The 15,023-nt window shown below is 38.0% G+C and overlaps 2 protein-coding genes across 3 annotated transcripts; one reads left to right on the top strand and one right to left on the bottom strand.

The window, feature by feature from the left end:
* The first annotated feature begins 540 nt into the window (after window positions 1-540).
* Window positions 541-1,957, top strand: LOC127635335 (corticoliberin-2). The gene is made up of 2 exons (XM_052115291.1): window positions 541-631; window positions 991-1,957. Exon 2 carries the CDS (start codon window positions 1,013-1,015, stop codon window positions 1,499-1,501), a length of 489 nt encoding a protein of 162 aa, XP_051971251.1. The 5' UTR covers window positions 541-631; window positions 991-1,012; the 3' UTR covers window positions 1,502-1,957.
* Window positions 1,958-2,581: 624 nt separating this feature from the next.
* On the bottom strand, window positions 2,582-14,831 carry LOC127635331 (E3 ubiquitin-protein ligase TRIM63-like). 2 transcript variants are annotated; one of them, XM_052115285.1, is made up of 8 exons: window positions 14,500-14,831; window positions 13,991-14,160; window positions 8,776-8,950; window positions 8,358-8,453; window positions 6,865-7,098; window positions 5,649-5,671; window positions 5,435-5,559; window positions 2,582-4,058 (listed from the first exon to the last, which is right to left on the bottom strand). In XM_052115285.1, the coding sequence occupies exons 1-8, from the start codon at window positions 14,776-14,778 to the stop codon at window positions 3,889-3,891; spliced, it is 1,272 nt and encodes a 423-aa protein (XP_051971245.1). In that variant the 5' UTR covers window positions 14,779-14,831; the 3' UTR covers window positions 2,582-3,888. The 2 variants fall into 2 exon arrangements, with proteins under 2 accessions (XP_051971245.1, XP_051971244.1); XM_052115284.1 differs by having other exon boundaries at window positions 2,586-4,058; window positions 8,776-8,953; window positions 14,500-14,819.
* Between the last annotated feature and the right edge of the window lie 192 nt (window positions 14,832-15,023).

The following is a 15,023-nucleotide window of genomic DNA, read 5'->3' as shown; positions in this document are numbered from 1 at the left end:
CCACTTTAAAATGTATCTTTGGCAATCAAAGATGATGAACATGCGATTTCAATTATGGATTCATAATAGAAAGTCATACAGTTTCACCAATTATATAATTTAATCAATTACATGGATGAGATTTCAAAACGTTTGGGATGTCAAACTTGTCAGATATATTGAGCTTACATATTCACAAAAGGGAGTCGAGGAAAGATCTATATATAGGATCTCTATAATACCCTGGGTTTTGTATTCATCTTATTTACCAAATAAAAGTCTCTCTCTCTCTATCTCTCTCTCACATACACTCTCACACACACACGCACGCACGCACACACACACACACACACACATACACACGTGCGCGCGCACGCACACACACACACACAAACACACACACCTCGATGACTCATTCAAACAAGAAAAGTGTTCACTTACGTTCATTCAAGTCAACTCTCTGTCCTCTGCGCAGATGCGAGATACAAAATGCGTGACACTTGTCGCTGACCGTGCCTATATAAATGCAAACTCCAACCTTCCTTTGAAGAAGTCCTAAAAGTAAGAACTTGAAACAACTGGAAGAGAGAGAGACGCATCTCACAAAGTTCCAAAGACCATCCTAGGAATATATCAGTTACGCACGCCACAGGTACGCATCGTTTTATCTGGAATTAGAAAGCTTATTTTTTTTAAAGTAAACCTAATGTAATATCAGCTTACTCTGATAGTATTCATTCTAGTAAATTTTAGAGCTATGGAACGGAAATGTTGTGCCCTCTTGTTAAGCGCACAAAAGGCATCCATCTATCCAACATTTAGGCGTGCGTAATTGCTTCTGTGGACATAGAAATAAGTAAATGTGCAATTTTTTCATTCAAATGTGATTGCAAATGTTCAGAATATGTGCCTTAAATACATTGCATTCTGTCAAGAATTGGTCTTCGTCCAAGATCCAGTGCGTAAAGAAATTGTAATTGTGCGCATAATGAATACTCAATTCTCCCGCAGATTCTTCTCGACACTTTTGGAAATGAGGCTCAATTTTCTCGTCACCACCATGGCTCTGCTCGTTGCCTTTCCACCACCTTATGAATGTAGAGCCATTGACAGCAGCTCCAACCAGCCAGTCACGGACCCCGATGAAGAGCGACAGTCACCAGCCGTTCTGGCGCGCATGGGAGAGGAGTACTTCATCCGGCTCGGTAACAGAAATAAGAATTCTCCCCGGTCTCCACCTGACACCTACCCCGAGGCATCCCAGTATTCCAAAAGAGCACTGCAGCTCCAGTTAACGCAGCGTCTGTTGGAGGGCAAAGTTGGGAACGTCGGCCGCTGGGATGGCAATTACGCGCTCCGGGCGCTCGACTCCGAGGAGAGAGAGCGCAGGTCGGAGGAGCCGCCGATTTCCCTAGATCTGACCTTTCATCTGTTACGAGAAGTACTAGAGATGGCCAGAGCCGAACAATTGGTCCAGCAAGCTCACAGCAACCGCAAAATGATGGAAATATTCGGGAAGTAACCGCGACCAAACCCATCTGCCAAAGATATTTTTTACATTTAGCACAAACATAAATATTCTGTACCATAGTGCTGCTTTTCCATCACGATCTATTTATACCAGTGACTTGTTTATTTGTAGATATTTCAATGAAGGCGAATAGAGTTGAAGGTTATATGACCACGACTGGTAATTTGTTTAGATTGTCATCAAAACTGTCGCAAAACTGTCATCACTGTCATTCAGTGTTATTGTATAAGTGATCATTCAGAGTTGTAGATTATTCAAAACTGATTTCTTTAATAAAAAAAGAAGACTTTAATATTTCCAAGTACTGCATTATTTTATGACAGACTTGAGTTTCATTGTAACATACAGTAAGTACATTGTTGAAGTTTGTTAATAAACTAATGAGCAACCATTGATTTTTGTTGTGCAAGAGAATGTCTTATATTTATATTTTTCAATAAAACTTTGAAAGCCAGTTTGAAATTTCTTGTCTAGATTATTGGCGTACGAACAAGAGTGATTAACTAAACAAATACATTTAATACTTAAACACTTATTTTTTCAATGCAGCAACATATTATCAATATAAGCTATCTTATATTAAATATTCACGGTGATTACATTGTGACGTAGAGAAGGATCAATGAATGATGATCATCCGGAGATGACTGACAGGACATTATTTCTTTACAAAAGTTCGAAAAGTTAATATAAATATGAAATGCTGAATCTATTCCATTATTTAAATTACAATTATAAATTTTGGTAACACTTTACAATAAGGCTGTATTCGTGGTTAATGTTAAATTTCAATATACTCTAGACTTGTAATTTTTTTAATGAAAAATGTATATGTTAATATAAAGAACTAGAATTTATTTATTTTTTTATTCTAAATTCTTTAAGATTAACAACTTCTGTAAAAATGTATTGTTCATTGTTAGTTCTTTATACCATATGCATTGACTAATGTTAACAAATACAACTTTATTGTTAACAATATTTTAAAGGTTAAAAAAGAAGGAACAATTTTAGTGTGCCACATATGTAGCAACAAATTGTATCATATACCGAAGTTACATTTTCACTTATTAAAAAGGCAGCTCAAAAACAAGGTTCTAAAAGTACATAGCACATCAACTTACACAAATGTTTGTCACTTCACATTGTGACAGATTTTAGATAGTAATTAGACTGCATTCTGAATAGAACTGGCTGCAACTCTACCAAAAGATGATTTACTCTTTTTATTTTGGCAATATGTTATGGAAATAAACAGCAAAAACAGTAGCCTTGCCTGCTGTAAAAGATGACTGATTCTCAATTGCAGTATGCACACCTTGTGCTCACTGAACCTGGTTTGACACCAAACCACATAACTGTTATGTGACTCATTCTACCTATGCAGCAACTGGAGATCTTTTACAGCCAAGTTTTGGGTGCAGAGTTTCCCTGAAACATGTCCTAAATGCATCATGTGAAGCACATCTAAACAATCTATAATTTTCTGTTGAAAAACAAAACAAAAATCTTAGCTTTCATTTCAATTCACTTAAACCTTCATGAAGTACACCTGTTTTCAAAGTTCTGCCCATTGTAAGGTATTAGACACACATGTTGAGATGAGCGTTGAATTGGGGTTGTGCTCCCTGGGCCTCATTAAGTTCATTGTAACCGTGCGTCATGTGAATCCAGTCACTGAAGAACATCCTGTCACCGATCACCCTCCACTGGGCCAGAATATATGGATTACGCAATGCCCTGGCATCATTATTTCAGCTCGACCACAGAGAAGTGCGAACAACTCTCGTTTACAGAGCAGAGTCAGTGCAATGTGGAGATTACTTCCAAGCTCTGCCACGGATGCTTCTTAGAGTAGATTAGGCAACTATAAGTAATATTTGAGTGCTCTGGATACAAATGAAATGAACTAGATTATATTGGTTTCAACTGAACCTATTACAAACCATTACACTACTTATATATCTCCAGTTGCCATTACATAAAGGTTACTCTTTTGGGACTGGAACCAACTCAAGTAAACTTTTATTTGTCTGTGATATTTATATGAAATGCAAAGAACATTTAGAACGATTCATATCATTCATAACTCAAATTCCATTGCCGTGCCAACTGCAATGAAAATATCAGGTGAACACACACTTATGCAGTAAACAACACCACAAATCTTGGAACTTGTTTTTAAGTCATCTATGTTTATATTTAGTCATCTGGCAACTTTTCTTAAGCAGTAACTGAAAGACAGAACAGTTTGTCATAGTCAAAGCTTGTCATTTCGCTGTCTTGAAAGTTTCTACAGACTTATAGGCATTTAAAGCTTCATATCAGGTAGCAAAGAGAAGGTTTTGTGTGTTAGTGAGTATGTGCACTTTGTGAATTTAGGAAGATGTAGCAGGTGTATGTTTGCTCTGTGTTTGTGGGGGCAGGAGGGGAGGAAGGGGTTCGTTCAACAGGTCCATTGTATCCGCTCCCCCCAAGGCTGTCTGCTCAGCCAGGCCTTCTGTATCAACACCCACATCATCTTCATCCTCCTCCTCTTCCTCATCATCTGGCAAAGAATCAATGACATGTGAGATCAGAGTGTCAGGTCATTAAGACATGAATATACCATCAGCCCCACATTGATTATTTAAAATACAGAGAGTGAATGCACAGTTGTGCTTTTTGGTGGATTTATTGAGAATTGGATGACAAATTTGATTAATAAACTGTGGCCGATTGCATAAAACTTTATGTCTTAACAATTAGTCATCGAAAATTTTGGCCTTAACTTTTTCAGTCAGTTGCATAAAAACTTGGATCGGTTCGAGATTATTTAGCAGAGATGGGCCACTTCTATTAAAATGAATGGGAGAAATTAGAATGCTCAACCAAGGAGATCTGAGTGCCCAACAGTCAATGGATATAGAAAGTAAGTCCCACTTTACAGGCTTAAAAAGAGCCAAACATTTGAAAGAGCCAATCACCTTCTAGATACAGACATCACCTGTCAATCAACTCTAGAACAAACATGCGCATTAGCTATACACGCTGGGAAGATTTTGTTTTTAGCATAATATGTGGCAAAAAAAAAAAAAAACACAATTTATGATTCCAGTTTTGTCAAATTTTATTGCCGATTTTAAATATGTTCGTTGATTGTAATCTTGACCAACCGTTTTTGAGAGTTCAGTGTTCCCCCCATTCAAGTAGATAGAGCTGCACTACATGACTGGAAATAGCCTCTCGAGGGTGTTCCAAAGATGGCCGACAGTGGACTGACTTGCTAGAAAAACTTTGGATCGGTATAATTTAAGACCAAAATGTAAGACAGCACCTTTGTTTACATTCTATGTTGCCATGGAAAATAATTGTCAGTTGCACAACTGGGGCTTGAGTTGAGACTTTGTAGAAGACTATGACTTCTACGATGGTAACAACATTTCTTGTGTTTTTTTATTATTTGGGATAAAATCACTAAAATTGTTCATTTGAATACATTTTGAAGGATTGTATTCCTTTAATAAACAAATACTTTCAGCGAATGAAAACTGTATTGAGCATCCACAGTCAGCCATTGTTCAGTGTATTTCAGTGTCTGTCTTTACCCACAATGCAATGTGAATTAGACTGTCTTACTAAAGACAGCTGTGAGCTTTTTTTTATGCAACAGGCTTTCTACAGCATCTTTAGCTATTCAGACGAATTGTTAAGTTAATGTCTACGTTTATGCAACCGGCCTCAGAAAAGGATGGCTGGCTTTTCAACTTTTTGCGACTGAGTCACAATTCGAAATCGTACTTGAGAGATTATGTGAATGGCGCATGAGAAATTTCAAATCCATCTTACATTCTTAATTCATTCAACAAGTGAACTTGATTCATCCCCACACTTGTTGGTAGTTAAAGTTGAATCAGTGTAATGAGCATTTCAGGTGAGTCATACCTCTGGTGAAGTCAATATTACGAAGGGCCCTGCCCTCTATCTTGATGCTCACAGAGTAATGATCCATGCTCTCATAGCCACGTTCAACCCTCTCCAGGTGGGAGGTATTTGATGCCTCTGCAATCCTAACAAACAAGAAATCAATTTAGAATATGTTCAAATCATAAAAATAAACTTGATACGCATTACTGTGGAAGAAACATTCAGCGCTTACTTTTGCAAGAGGGGTTTGGCATTCTGTTGGCATTGCGAGAAAGAAAGAGGTAACAAGTTATTTTTCAACAGCAATAACATGAAAAAACTATTAATTCCACATGATTCCCACACATTTTTACCAATTAATAACTATGACTTTTTCCATTATCTATCCAGTGGTTCATAATTACTTGATACTGTAAGGGTTTTTAAAAGAAATTGCTGAGGGGGACCTGGGTAGCAAGTATTGACGCTGACTACCACCCCTGGAGTCGCGAGTTCGAATCCAGAGTGTGCTGAGTGACTCCAGTCAGGTCTCCTAAGAAACCCAATTGGCCCAGTTGCTAGGGAAGGTAGAGTTACATGGGGTGACCTCCTCGTGGTCATGATTAGGGGTTCTCGCTCTCAATGGAGCACGTGGAAAGTCGTGCATGGATCGCGGAGTGCAGCACAAGCCTCCATATGCAGAGTCTCTGCGGTGTCATGCACAATGAGCCATGTGATAAGATGCATGGATTGACTGTCTCAGAAGCAGTGACAACTGAGACTTGTCCTCCACCACACGGATTGAGGCAAGTAACCACACCACCACGAGGACCTACTAAGTGGGAATTGGGCATTCCAAATTGGGAGAAAGGGGATATTAAAAATAAATAAAAAAAGATTGCCGAGGCTGATTTAAATTTGTATGTCAGGTACCAATCTTTGGAATTAATAGATTTAAATGATATCTATTAGTGTACAAATGTCTCCAGTAAGACTCTCAATGGACAGACTTATGTTCAGATGTTTTACACTACATATTGTAAACACTTACAAAGAACAATATCAAAGTGGTAAAATATTTTAGAGCAGAGAAAATCTACAAAAAAAATTATATTCACAACTGAAATTCCATTACTTTTTAATATTTAAATTTTCATTAATTTTCCAAGACTGTGACAATTCTGTGATATTTCCAGTTTTTTATGACTGTGGGAACCCTGTTTCCATTATCTACTCAGTCTGATCTCATGAAAATTATGTGACTGTGCCTATTTATTTTTCAAAATGACATTACGTTGTTCAATATACGTATTGTAGGCAGTTATGAGTTGCAATGTCCACTGTTTTCATTTCACCAGGAAACTGCACCGATACATAAAGCGAGCCATGTAAAAATAATTTAGTAAAAATGTAGGTTTAGTAACGTAATTTGATGAGATCAGATTCCATCTACTGTGGGCTTACAGGACCTGCAAGAAAACAGCCATCTCAGGCTCCTCCAATGTTTGGATTCCTGTCTCCATGATTTTGGTCATGGATTCCAGATGATCTCCATACTTGCTAGTGAGGACACGGATATAATTGACTTTCTCATCCTGTTCAGCCACCACTTTCAGGTTCATCTCTCTCTTCCTCTCCTCCAGGATGGCGTACAATTGGTCAAACTTTTCACACACCTGGGACTTCTGTCGTCTGCCATTTTCCTGTGAAGGAGAATGTTTGTTACCTCTCCACTACTAATTGTTTTAAACACTGCAAATTGCTGACTAAATACCTTGAAAGTTTAAGAGCTTTAAAGACAACATAAAAAAATGGACCCTATTTACTTCAATGTACCATGTCTTAATGAGCATGAATCACAGGTACACGTTCTTCCAAAAAAAAAAAAAAACTCTTCATTAAGTTTCAACAAAGTTGAGTATCCTGTTTCACGCAGTACATTACAATACAAAATTTGGACACATGACTGAATTTAAAACATCACAGAGGAAATTGACATGCTGATTCCAAATGTTCATGTACCTTCAAATCGACCCATTCTGCTAAAATTCCGACAATCACCATCCCCCATCTCATGGATTACTGACAAGAAACATCCCCATAACAATTTTTCACAACAATTTAAATGTGTTCACCTTTTCCTGTGGTGCTAATAATGGGTTCTGGTCCCATGGAAAGCGGGAAGAAATCATGTTCACATAAACCCCCCGATTGGGGGGGGTTGTATTTTTGCTCTAAAATAAACATTTTACTCCAATAACGGGAGTTATGTTGACTAACGTCATATTAAACTAAAATTAAATCATTTTTTGCCTCCACCCTGTGAACCTTTCACCTTAACACCACTTCCAAGTTTTGGCCACTGGGGGCAGTGGATTAAAATATTAGTAATCACAGACTGATTTCAGCAGCAGAGCTTTCTACCTCCTGTAGCCAAATTCACAAAAACCTTTTATCTAAAGGCTTTAACTATTTTTATTATTATAAATTGTGCTTACATATGAATTTAGATATGAGATATTTATATAAAAGATGGGCAATTTTTTTCATCACCTCATAATTCCCATACTAGTAAGTAATTTAGGAGATAAAATGGGTTGTGAATGCAGATTCATGTTGCCATTTTTTTTATTTCTTCAACTTTTGCTCTGTAAATGGACAGTTTGAACAAATACCGGTTTCTTGTCTTCTGCCGAATCTAACCCTCAACCTTGCTCACAATTACTTCCCATCAGAGCCGCCATATGCTCACCTGAGATGGCTCATTTCTGCTTGATGGTCAATCATGGAGCCTCTGTGAATGCAACTGTGAGGTCTGGAAAGAATCCAGCTCCCTACCTGCCTGACTCATCAATGACAGAATGTGTGCATCTTTGGCCAAAGGGACCATACCTTACTGTCCTCATCAATAATCCTGCTCTTATGTGGGCATGGGGGGAGGCCCCCACACAGGGTGTCTAACCTCTATGGTCCTACATGTCTCCTCCAACTGACTGATGATGCCTTGGATCCTGTCATTATTGCCGACCATCATTGTTATTCCATCCGTGAGCTCTGTCTAGAGATAAGGACGTGCATGAGCATATTAACACACAACTGTAAAAGCATATGCATGCAGACAAGCGCATGTACACATGCAAACTGATTTAAACTGTGGTATACACTTATGCAACAAACATAAATATTAAAAGATATTAAAAATTAAAAAATTTGCCATCATTTATTTACCCTGATTAAGGCAACTGATTCTACAATTCTGCCTAACGTCTATTGAGTTCCATGCAAGAAAGAAGGTCATATATGTTTCGAATAAAATGTGGGTGAGTAAATGATGACATTTTTATTTTTGGGTGGTCTAACTCGTTCACATGTGTCTTTACCTTTTGCGCCTGGTATACACTGTTAAGGGGGGCAACTTCACAGTCCTTGTGAGCGCCAAACACTTTACACATAGAGCAGGTGGGAACACCGCAGGTCAGGCAGTATATGTTGATTTTCTCATCCTCGTGGACCTCACACATTGGCTGGTCAGCCTTCCTCTCAGGAGAGGGTCGGCTGCTATTTCATTGAGAAAAATGTATCAATAAGAGACAAGATCTGACATCAGAGTTTAAACATGTCACAAGACAGATTCATACTAGGTTTGAAAGCACCGACTGTGAAACAAAATGAAATACATTTTTATTAGGATTCCCAGTGGGAGTATTTACAGTACACTTGGTAACTTCTTGCATTTCTTTTTTTGTTGTCTTGGATAGCTCGATATCTGATCATGAAAAGACAGTGTAAAAATGCCTTCAAAGATGCATCTTGATGTAGAGCAAACTAAAGACTCAACCCTAAGAAGGTGGTTTGAGAGGCAAACAATACGTGACTTGGCCAAGTGTAAATGTATCAGGTTTTTCAGGCCACATACATACAATCAACTTTACTCCTGCCAAATGGAACTATATCACATATGGATGATTTGAAGCATATGAAAATTATGGATGAAGCAACCACAAAACTCAAACACTAATTGCAATATGGGGTGAAGAGAGCTTTCAACGGAAACTCTCTCAAACTTATAGAAATAAAAGTATCAATGAAATAATTTCACTGCCTGGCATTAGAAGTTAATATATAACTGTGTTATATTTGCATATAGTGTGGGAATAGTGGATCAGATTTTTAACCATTTCGTGGAGACACGTTTATGTTGCCAAATGGAAGTATACACCCAGTTGGATAGCAATCTGATTGATTGACTACAGAAGTTACTATGTGTACAGTAAATATGCCCTGGGATTAGGATATATCACAAAACAACATTTAATGAAAGGCAGAGGCTATTTGCACCAAGTTTAAATAGTAACAAATAACACCTTCTTTGCACTTCAAATGCAAACAATAGTGGCAGGAACTATTTGCACTTCTAATAACACTCAGCTTAGGGGCATCACTTCAGAGTGTTTACTGTATTTATTTAGAGTCCCACCAGAACCTAACCCTCCATTACAAAAAAATAACCATGGTATTACTACTGTAACTATATTATCAGCATCAGCGTTGGGTGTCACGTTACGTAACCAGATTGCTTTTTCGAGTAGGAGTAAAGTAACGCAATTTTATTTATTATAGACCATAATATCAGATTTACTTGTTAAATAAAAGTAACGTGTTGCTTTTGTACACCTCTACTTTCCCAGTTTTGCATGAAATCAGGAGTAAAAGTGTGCAAACTTCGGGGAGGAGACGTAGTCTATGTGGCAGTGGTGGCTCAGTGGTTGAGGCTCAGGGTTACTGACCAGAAGGTCAGGGGTTCAAGCTCCAGCACCACCAAGATGCCACTGTTGGGCCCTTGAGCAAGGCACTTAACTCCAGGTTGCTCCAGGGGGATTGTCCCTGTAATAAGTGCACTGTAAGTTGCTTTGGATAAAAGCGTCTGCCAAATGCATAAATGTAAATGTAGGCTATGATAGGCACTGTAGTTCTATAGAGTGTGAGGCCAGAGACTATTTAGCAGAGACAAGTCACTTTTATATAAATAAATGGGAGAAATTGGAATGCCCAACCAAAAAGCTCGAGCACTCAACAGTCAAAGCATGTAGAAGGAAGTCCTAAGTTAAAAGAGCCAATCACCTTTTATATACAGACATCGCCTGTCAATCAACTTGCTAAAGTGCATACGCATTAGCTATACAAGCCGGGAAAATTGTGTGTTATAGTGTAATATGAGGTCAACATTCGGTTGAGACACACTGCATTAAAAAAAAATTGTAAATGTGTTTAGGCAGAGGGATTATAAGAGTAGTCTTCCACTGGACACAACATGAAACACAGGATGAAATACTCGCTCAATTCACTGACTTATGTAGCCGAACTGCCCCATGTTACAGCTCCCTGTAAATGGGAGAATGGGATAAGAAAAGCTGACTCTGGATCAGTGGCTCCGAGCAATGTTCTACATCAACTGTGTATGCAGAGAAAATGTCTTGATTTCTAAAAAGATACAAAATATTTTTTTATAATAAGCAAGTAGATTGAGTCATGAAACAAACCATTTTTATGACATTTTGGTAGCATTATAACGATTAAATTTAAGTTGTATCAACATGCCTTTGAAGTTGTATGCAATCAACCAGTGGTGTCTGTACACACCGTGGATCAACTCAAAACAAGCGTGCACCGAGATAATTTAAGTGAAAAATATTATTTTATTATCAGACACATTCCTTGAACATTTTAGGCTGGCATTCTCCGCTGAATTTTATCCTGACTTTTGAAAAACATCATAAGTTTACTCTGACATTGTCAATAGGCACAGCACATGATATATATTTGACGCAGGTTCAAGTGTTGGACTTTGCTGCTTTAGGTAAGACAGTGGTTATTCTTCATTATTCATAGTGGCTGCCATGTCGATGGGGGAAAAATCATGCATATTCATGTTATTGATTCTTTATTATAAATATGACGAGAAGACCTACTTTCTAAATATATTTTTATTTACTATGTTGCTTTGACATGAGTGTTGTACAGTAGCTAGCATGAACTGTAATGTCTCTTGAATGCAATGCATGGCTTATTTTTATGGAATGCATAGCATAGCAGAATAGAAAGTGTCTATGAGAAAAAAGTAATGCAAAAATAATGCAAAAGTAAAGGTGGTTTTACACAGGACATGGTCACTGCACACTCCCTATTAATATTCAATGAGAGAGAGGTGGCAGGCAGCAAAACAGACAAGACAGTTGAAGCAGCGCTGCATTCCAAGCTCCCTCACGAGAATCCTGCTGATTTGGTGTGCACAACTGCTTGTGGCGCACACCGCCAAAAATGGTTACTACAATATTACTATAGTAAAACCATGGTTATTTTACCCAGATCAAACCTTTTTTCTCAACTCCCGGACCATCACTGTGACCAAATCACTGCGATACAATAAACTTTTCTATTAATTAAAAACATTTATTAATTATTATAAGTAGTATTAAAGGAAATATTAGGACTGGAAACAGGAAACAGAAAGGGTAAAAGTGGGACAAGAGGAATTGAACCTAGGTCTGTCTGCACAAAAAATACATATTCATGCTGCCTTTACATACTACACCAATGAAGTGACACATGAAAGTATATGTGTCTTTCTTTCGTTCTTTTTTTTTTACCAGTCTATTAGAGTGCAATTAGCTACACTGTGTGGCAGGTGCCATTTACACTTACTGCAAATACTCTCTCTGTTAATAAATAACGATAGAGTCCATAGGGCCATATTGAGGGTCTGTGATGTGTGTCATGTTCAAGAGACTCAACACCGGCAGATGTTCAACTATAAATAAGCCTCCTGCCAGCTGACCCACATCCTTACCCTCCTGACCTGTCTGAGTCACAGGTCTGGGAAGTCACATAGACACATTGGAATCCACAGACTGAATTATAAAGCTTTAGAACACATTTTTCTCTCCAGCTCATTCAAAAGGAAGCTTTTTTGGGGGGCTTAAAAATAAAGTGAAATGCTTAAGTGGAATGTAAATGTGCTCTGGAGAACTTAATTGTTCTGCCTTTTGGAATTTTATTCTAAGCAAGAAGTCTTCTCTTGTGAAGGTTCTTTTTTTTTTTTTTTTTAATAAAAGGGACAAATCTTTTCATACACTCAACTAAAAGACTAAAGGCAGGGTTTTTCCTAGCTCAAAATGAGGCAGAATTGGTACCATCCTGATCATGTCCACACATACATTTGTACCTTGCCTTCCACTGGTTGAAGCAAACACTTACATATTTTAGGTATTCTAATAATTAGATGATTGAAGAAAATGACAAGTATCAACTTAATAATGAGATAATGAGCTCAAACGGGAAAGACTGTACCTCTCTTTGGCTTCATACAGATTACACAATCAGAGAATATTTGTTTTTGAATTAAATTGGTTCATTTATCTTGAAAATTCAAGCTTTCTATAGACATATTTCTCATGTCTGTGAGGCAAGTATACACTGAGTTTCGGCAGAAAGCGCATCCTGTATGATTTCTTTATTGTACAAAACTACAACGTTTTGCTGTTATTGTGTGTACACAAATAAAAGTAAACCCTTTATGGTTTCCAATGATGTCTTACTCTAATCTGTAGGACCAAAAATGACGGAGTACTTATTTCTGCTGTTATCAGGGGAAAAGTCAGGTGATCGCACTGGCGCCTCCGGTGACCACAGAGGATTGACTATGTTATTTTATCAATATTATAAAACAACTCATACAGGAGCAATTCAAAGATTGAATTTTGGGGGCATTTCCAACCCTGCACGATGCTTTTTTGAGCCTACGCCTGAGTAGCTTGCTTGTTGTGAAGCTTAATGGAGGGTTATGCAGGCTCTATGGATATATTTTTTTATAGTGGTTTAATTTCACAGCAGTGGCAAACAATGTCGAAGTTTAGGGCAAACATTGTCCTAACCTGGCTGTCACAAATGAAGGCTGGTCAGGTAGACTTTGATGTAGTATGGAGGCTGTGACAAAGAATGTCAAAGAGGGTGAGGGGCAAGGGCTTGTGTGGTCTCGCAGAAAGCCAAATTTAAATCAAAACTAAAATATAAATAAAAAAATAAGATATTACTTACAAAAAGAGCACTTATCTATTGAAAGAGGGCGGGTGCTTGAGCACCACTTGGGGTCTATCTGTGCACGTGACTGCCTGCCTGAGTTTGGTCACAATCAGTGGCGGCACATAATTTGACGGAGGCTGCCGCTTCATAGTTCTCCATGCAGGGAAAAACCCTGAAAGGATTATTACTATGACCAAAGTAACTGTTGATAATTGGAAGGAAATACAATTCATTGGCAGTCTACATTCGTTAATATGTTCCTGGAACATCCTTGCTTTTGCCAACAATTACAAGCTACTGCTTAAAGTTCAACCAACAATGTAAGACTTTTGATCAATTACACAGTCGACCAAATTGGAGTTTTGATGCTTGTTCTCAATGTCCATTAGCTTTAAGGTTATTGGCTATAAAACAAGGGATGAGTCTTTTGAAATGCCCTGCCCCAACTTAACATTTCAACTGGAAACATGACAAAATAGTGTCTTTAGATCACATAAGCCATTTGCCAGGACTAACCTGATGTATTCCTGTTTGTACATGTCAATGATGCTTTCCACCAAAAGGTTTCTCTGTAGACCATAGACCCCATGCCGGTCCAGCACAACTTCATGCCTGCAAGATGGACACCTGAAACGCCCACCTGACGTCACTGAGCCTCCTCTGGTGGGAAGGTATGGATTTGAGGCCTGTTTAGGGGATGTGTAAAACACAGTAATGGCTTTAAAATGTATTATTGGGAGGGGACAGATTTTTCAATTTTTTTACTTGCCCACATTTTTATAACAAATGCAAACATATTAAAACACGTATTAAACTGGATTAAGGGTAAATGCAAAGTAAGAGAGGTCTTATTTTATACCCTAATACTTACAATTAGAAAGTAGTTTCTGAAAGCCTCAACACTTTTTTTTTTTTTTTTTTTTACAATTTATTCAATCATTTTGAAAAGAGGATGTTTTGAAAAGAGGATGTCAATATTCATTGTGATAAATGATGCTGACAAGCAAGAGATATTTAAACTGTACCTGGAAAATGTCATTAGCACATTTCCGGCAAAGATTGTGTTGACAAGGAAGAATAACAACAGGTTTCGTGAACATTTCCAGACAAATGGGACAAATAAGCTGTTTCTCCAAGCTGTCCATCCTGATTTGATGAGCTGTGGCTCCACTAAAGAGGAGAATGAGACCGTTCTGGAATCTGGATTGAGAAAATAAATTATCCCAGTTCTTGAGCGCCGGTGAATTCAGGCCGTCGCCATTGCCCAAGTGTCTGTCTGTACCTTCTATAATGAGACATGGCATTCCCTACGCGAAGGCCCACTATCAGTGTGCGCTGTTTTTAGAAAGCCGCACGTCAGAGCTTGCCATGTTTACTTGCCTATATTTGAAAACGATGGCGTGCTGCTGACCCACAGTGCATCTATAAAATAAACATAGGAAGTTAATGTCAAATATAGACATTTAAATAAGTCGAATTTTAATGTTAGATCAAAAGTAGGAACCGTTCACATAGAGCGCAGTTTTGCGGGCGTCAGCGCTCTAAAACG

The sequence above is a fragment of the Xyrauchen texanus genome, chromosome 42 (assembly GCF_025860055.1).
Source record: "Xyrauchen texanus isolate HMW12.3.18 chromosome 42, RBS_HiC_50CHRs, whole genome shotgun sequence".
Lineage (NCBI taxonomy): Eukaryota > Metazoa > Chordata > Actinopteri > Cypriniformes > Catostomidae > Xyrauchen > Xyrauchen texanus.
This window is presented reverse-complemented; position numbering and strand designations above follow the sequence as displayed.

What these genes read in the sequence shown, in the direction of transcription:
- LOC127635335 (XM_052115291.1), top strand. Translation starts at nt 1,013, where the DNA reads ATGAGGCTCAATTTTCTCGTCACCACCATGGCTCTGCTCGTTGCCTTT.
- LOC127635331 (XM_052115284.1), bottom strand. Translation starts at nt 14,778, where the DNA reads ATGCCATGTCTCATTATAGAAGGTACAGACAGACACTTGGGCAATGGC. An exon ending in GTGCTAATGACATTTTCCAG is followed by an intron (nt 14,161 to 14,499) that starts GTACAGTTTAAA and finishes TCCCCTAAACAG; the next exon opens with GCCTCAAATCCATACCTTCC. An exon ending in GTGTATACCAGGCGCAAAAG is followed by an intron (nt 8,454 to 8,775) that starts GTAAAGACACAT and finishes CCTTATCTCTAG; the next exon opens with ACAGAGCTCACGGATGGAAT.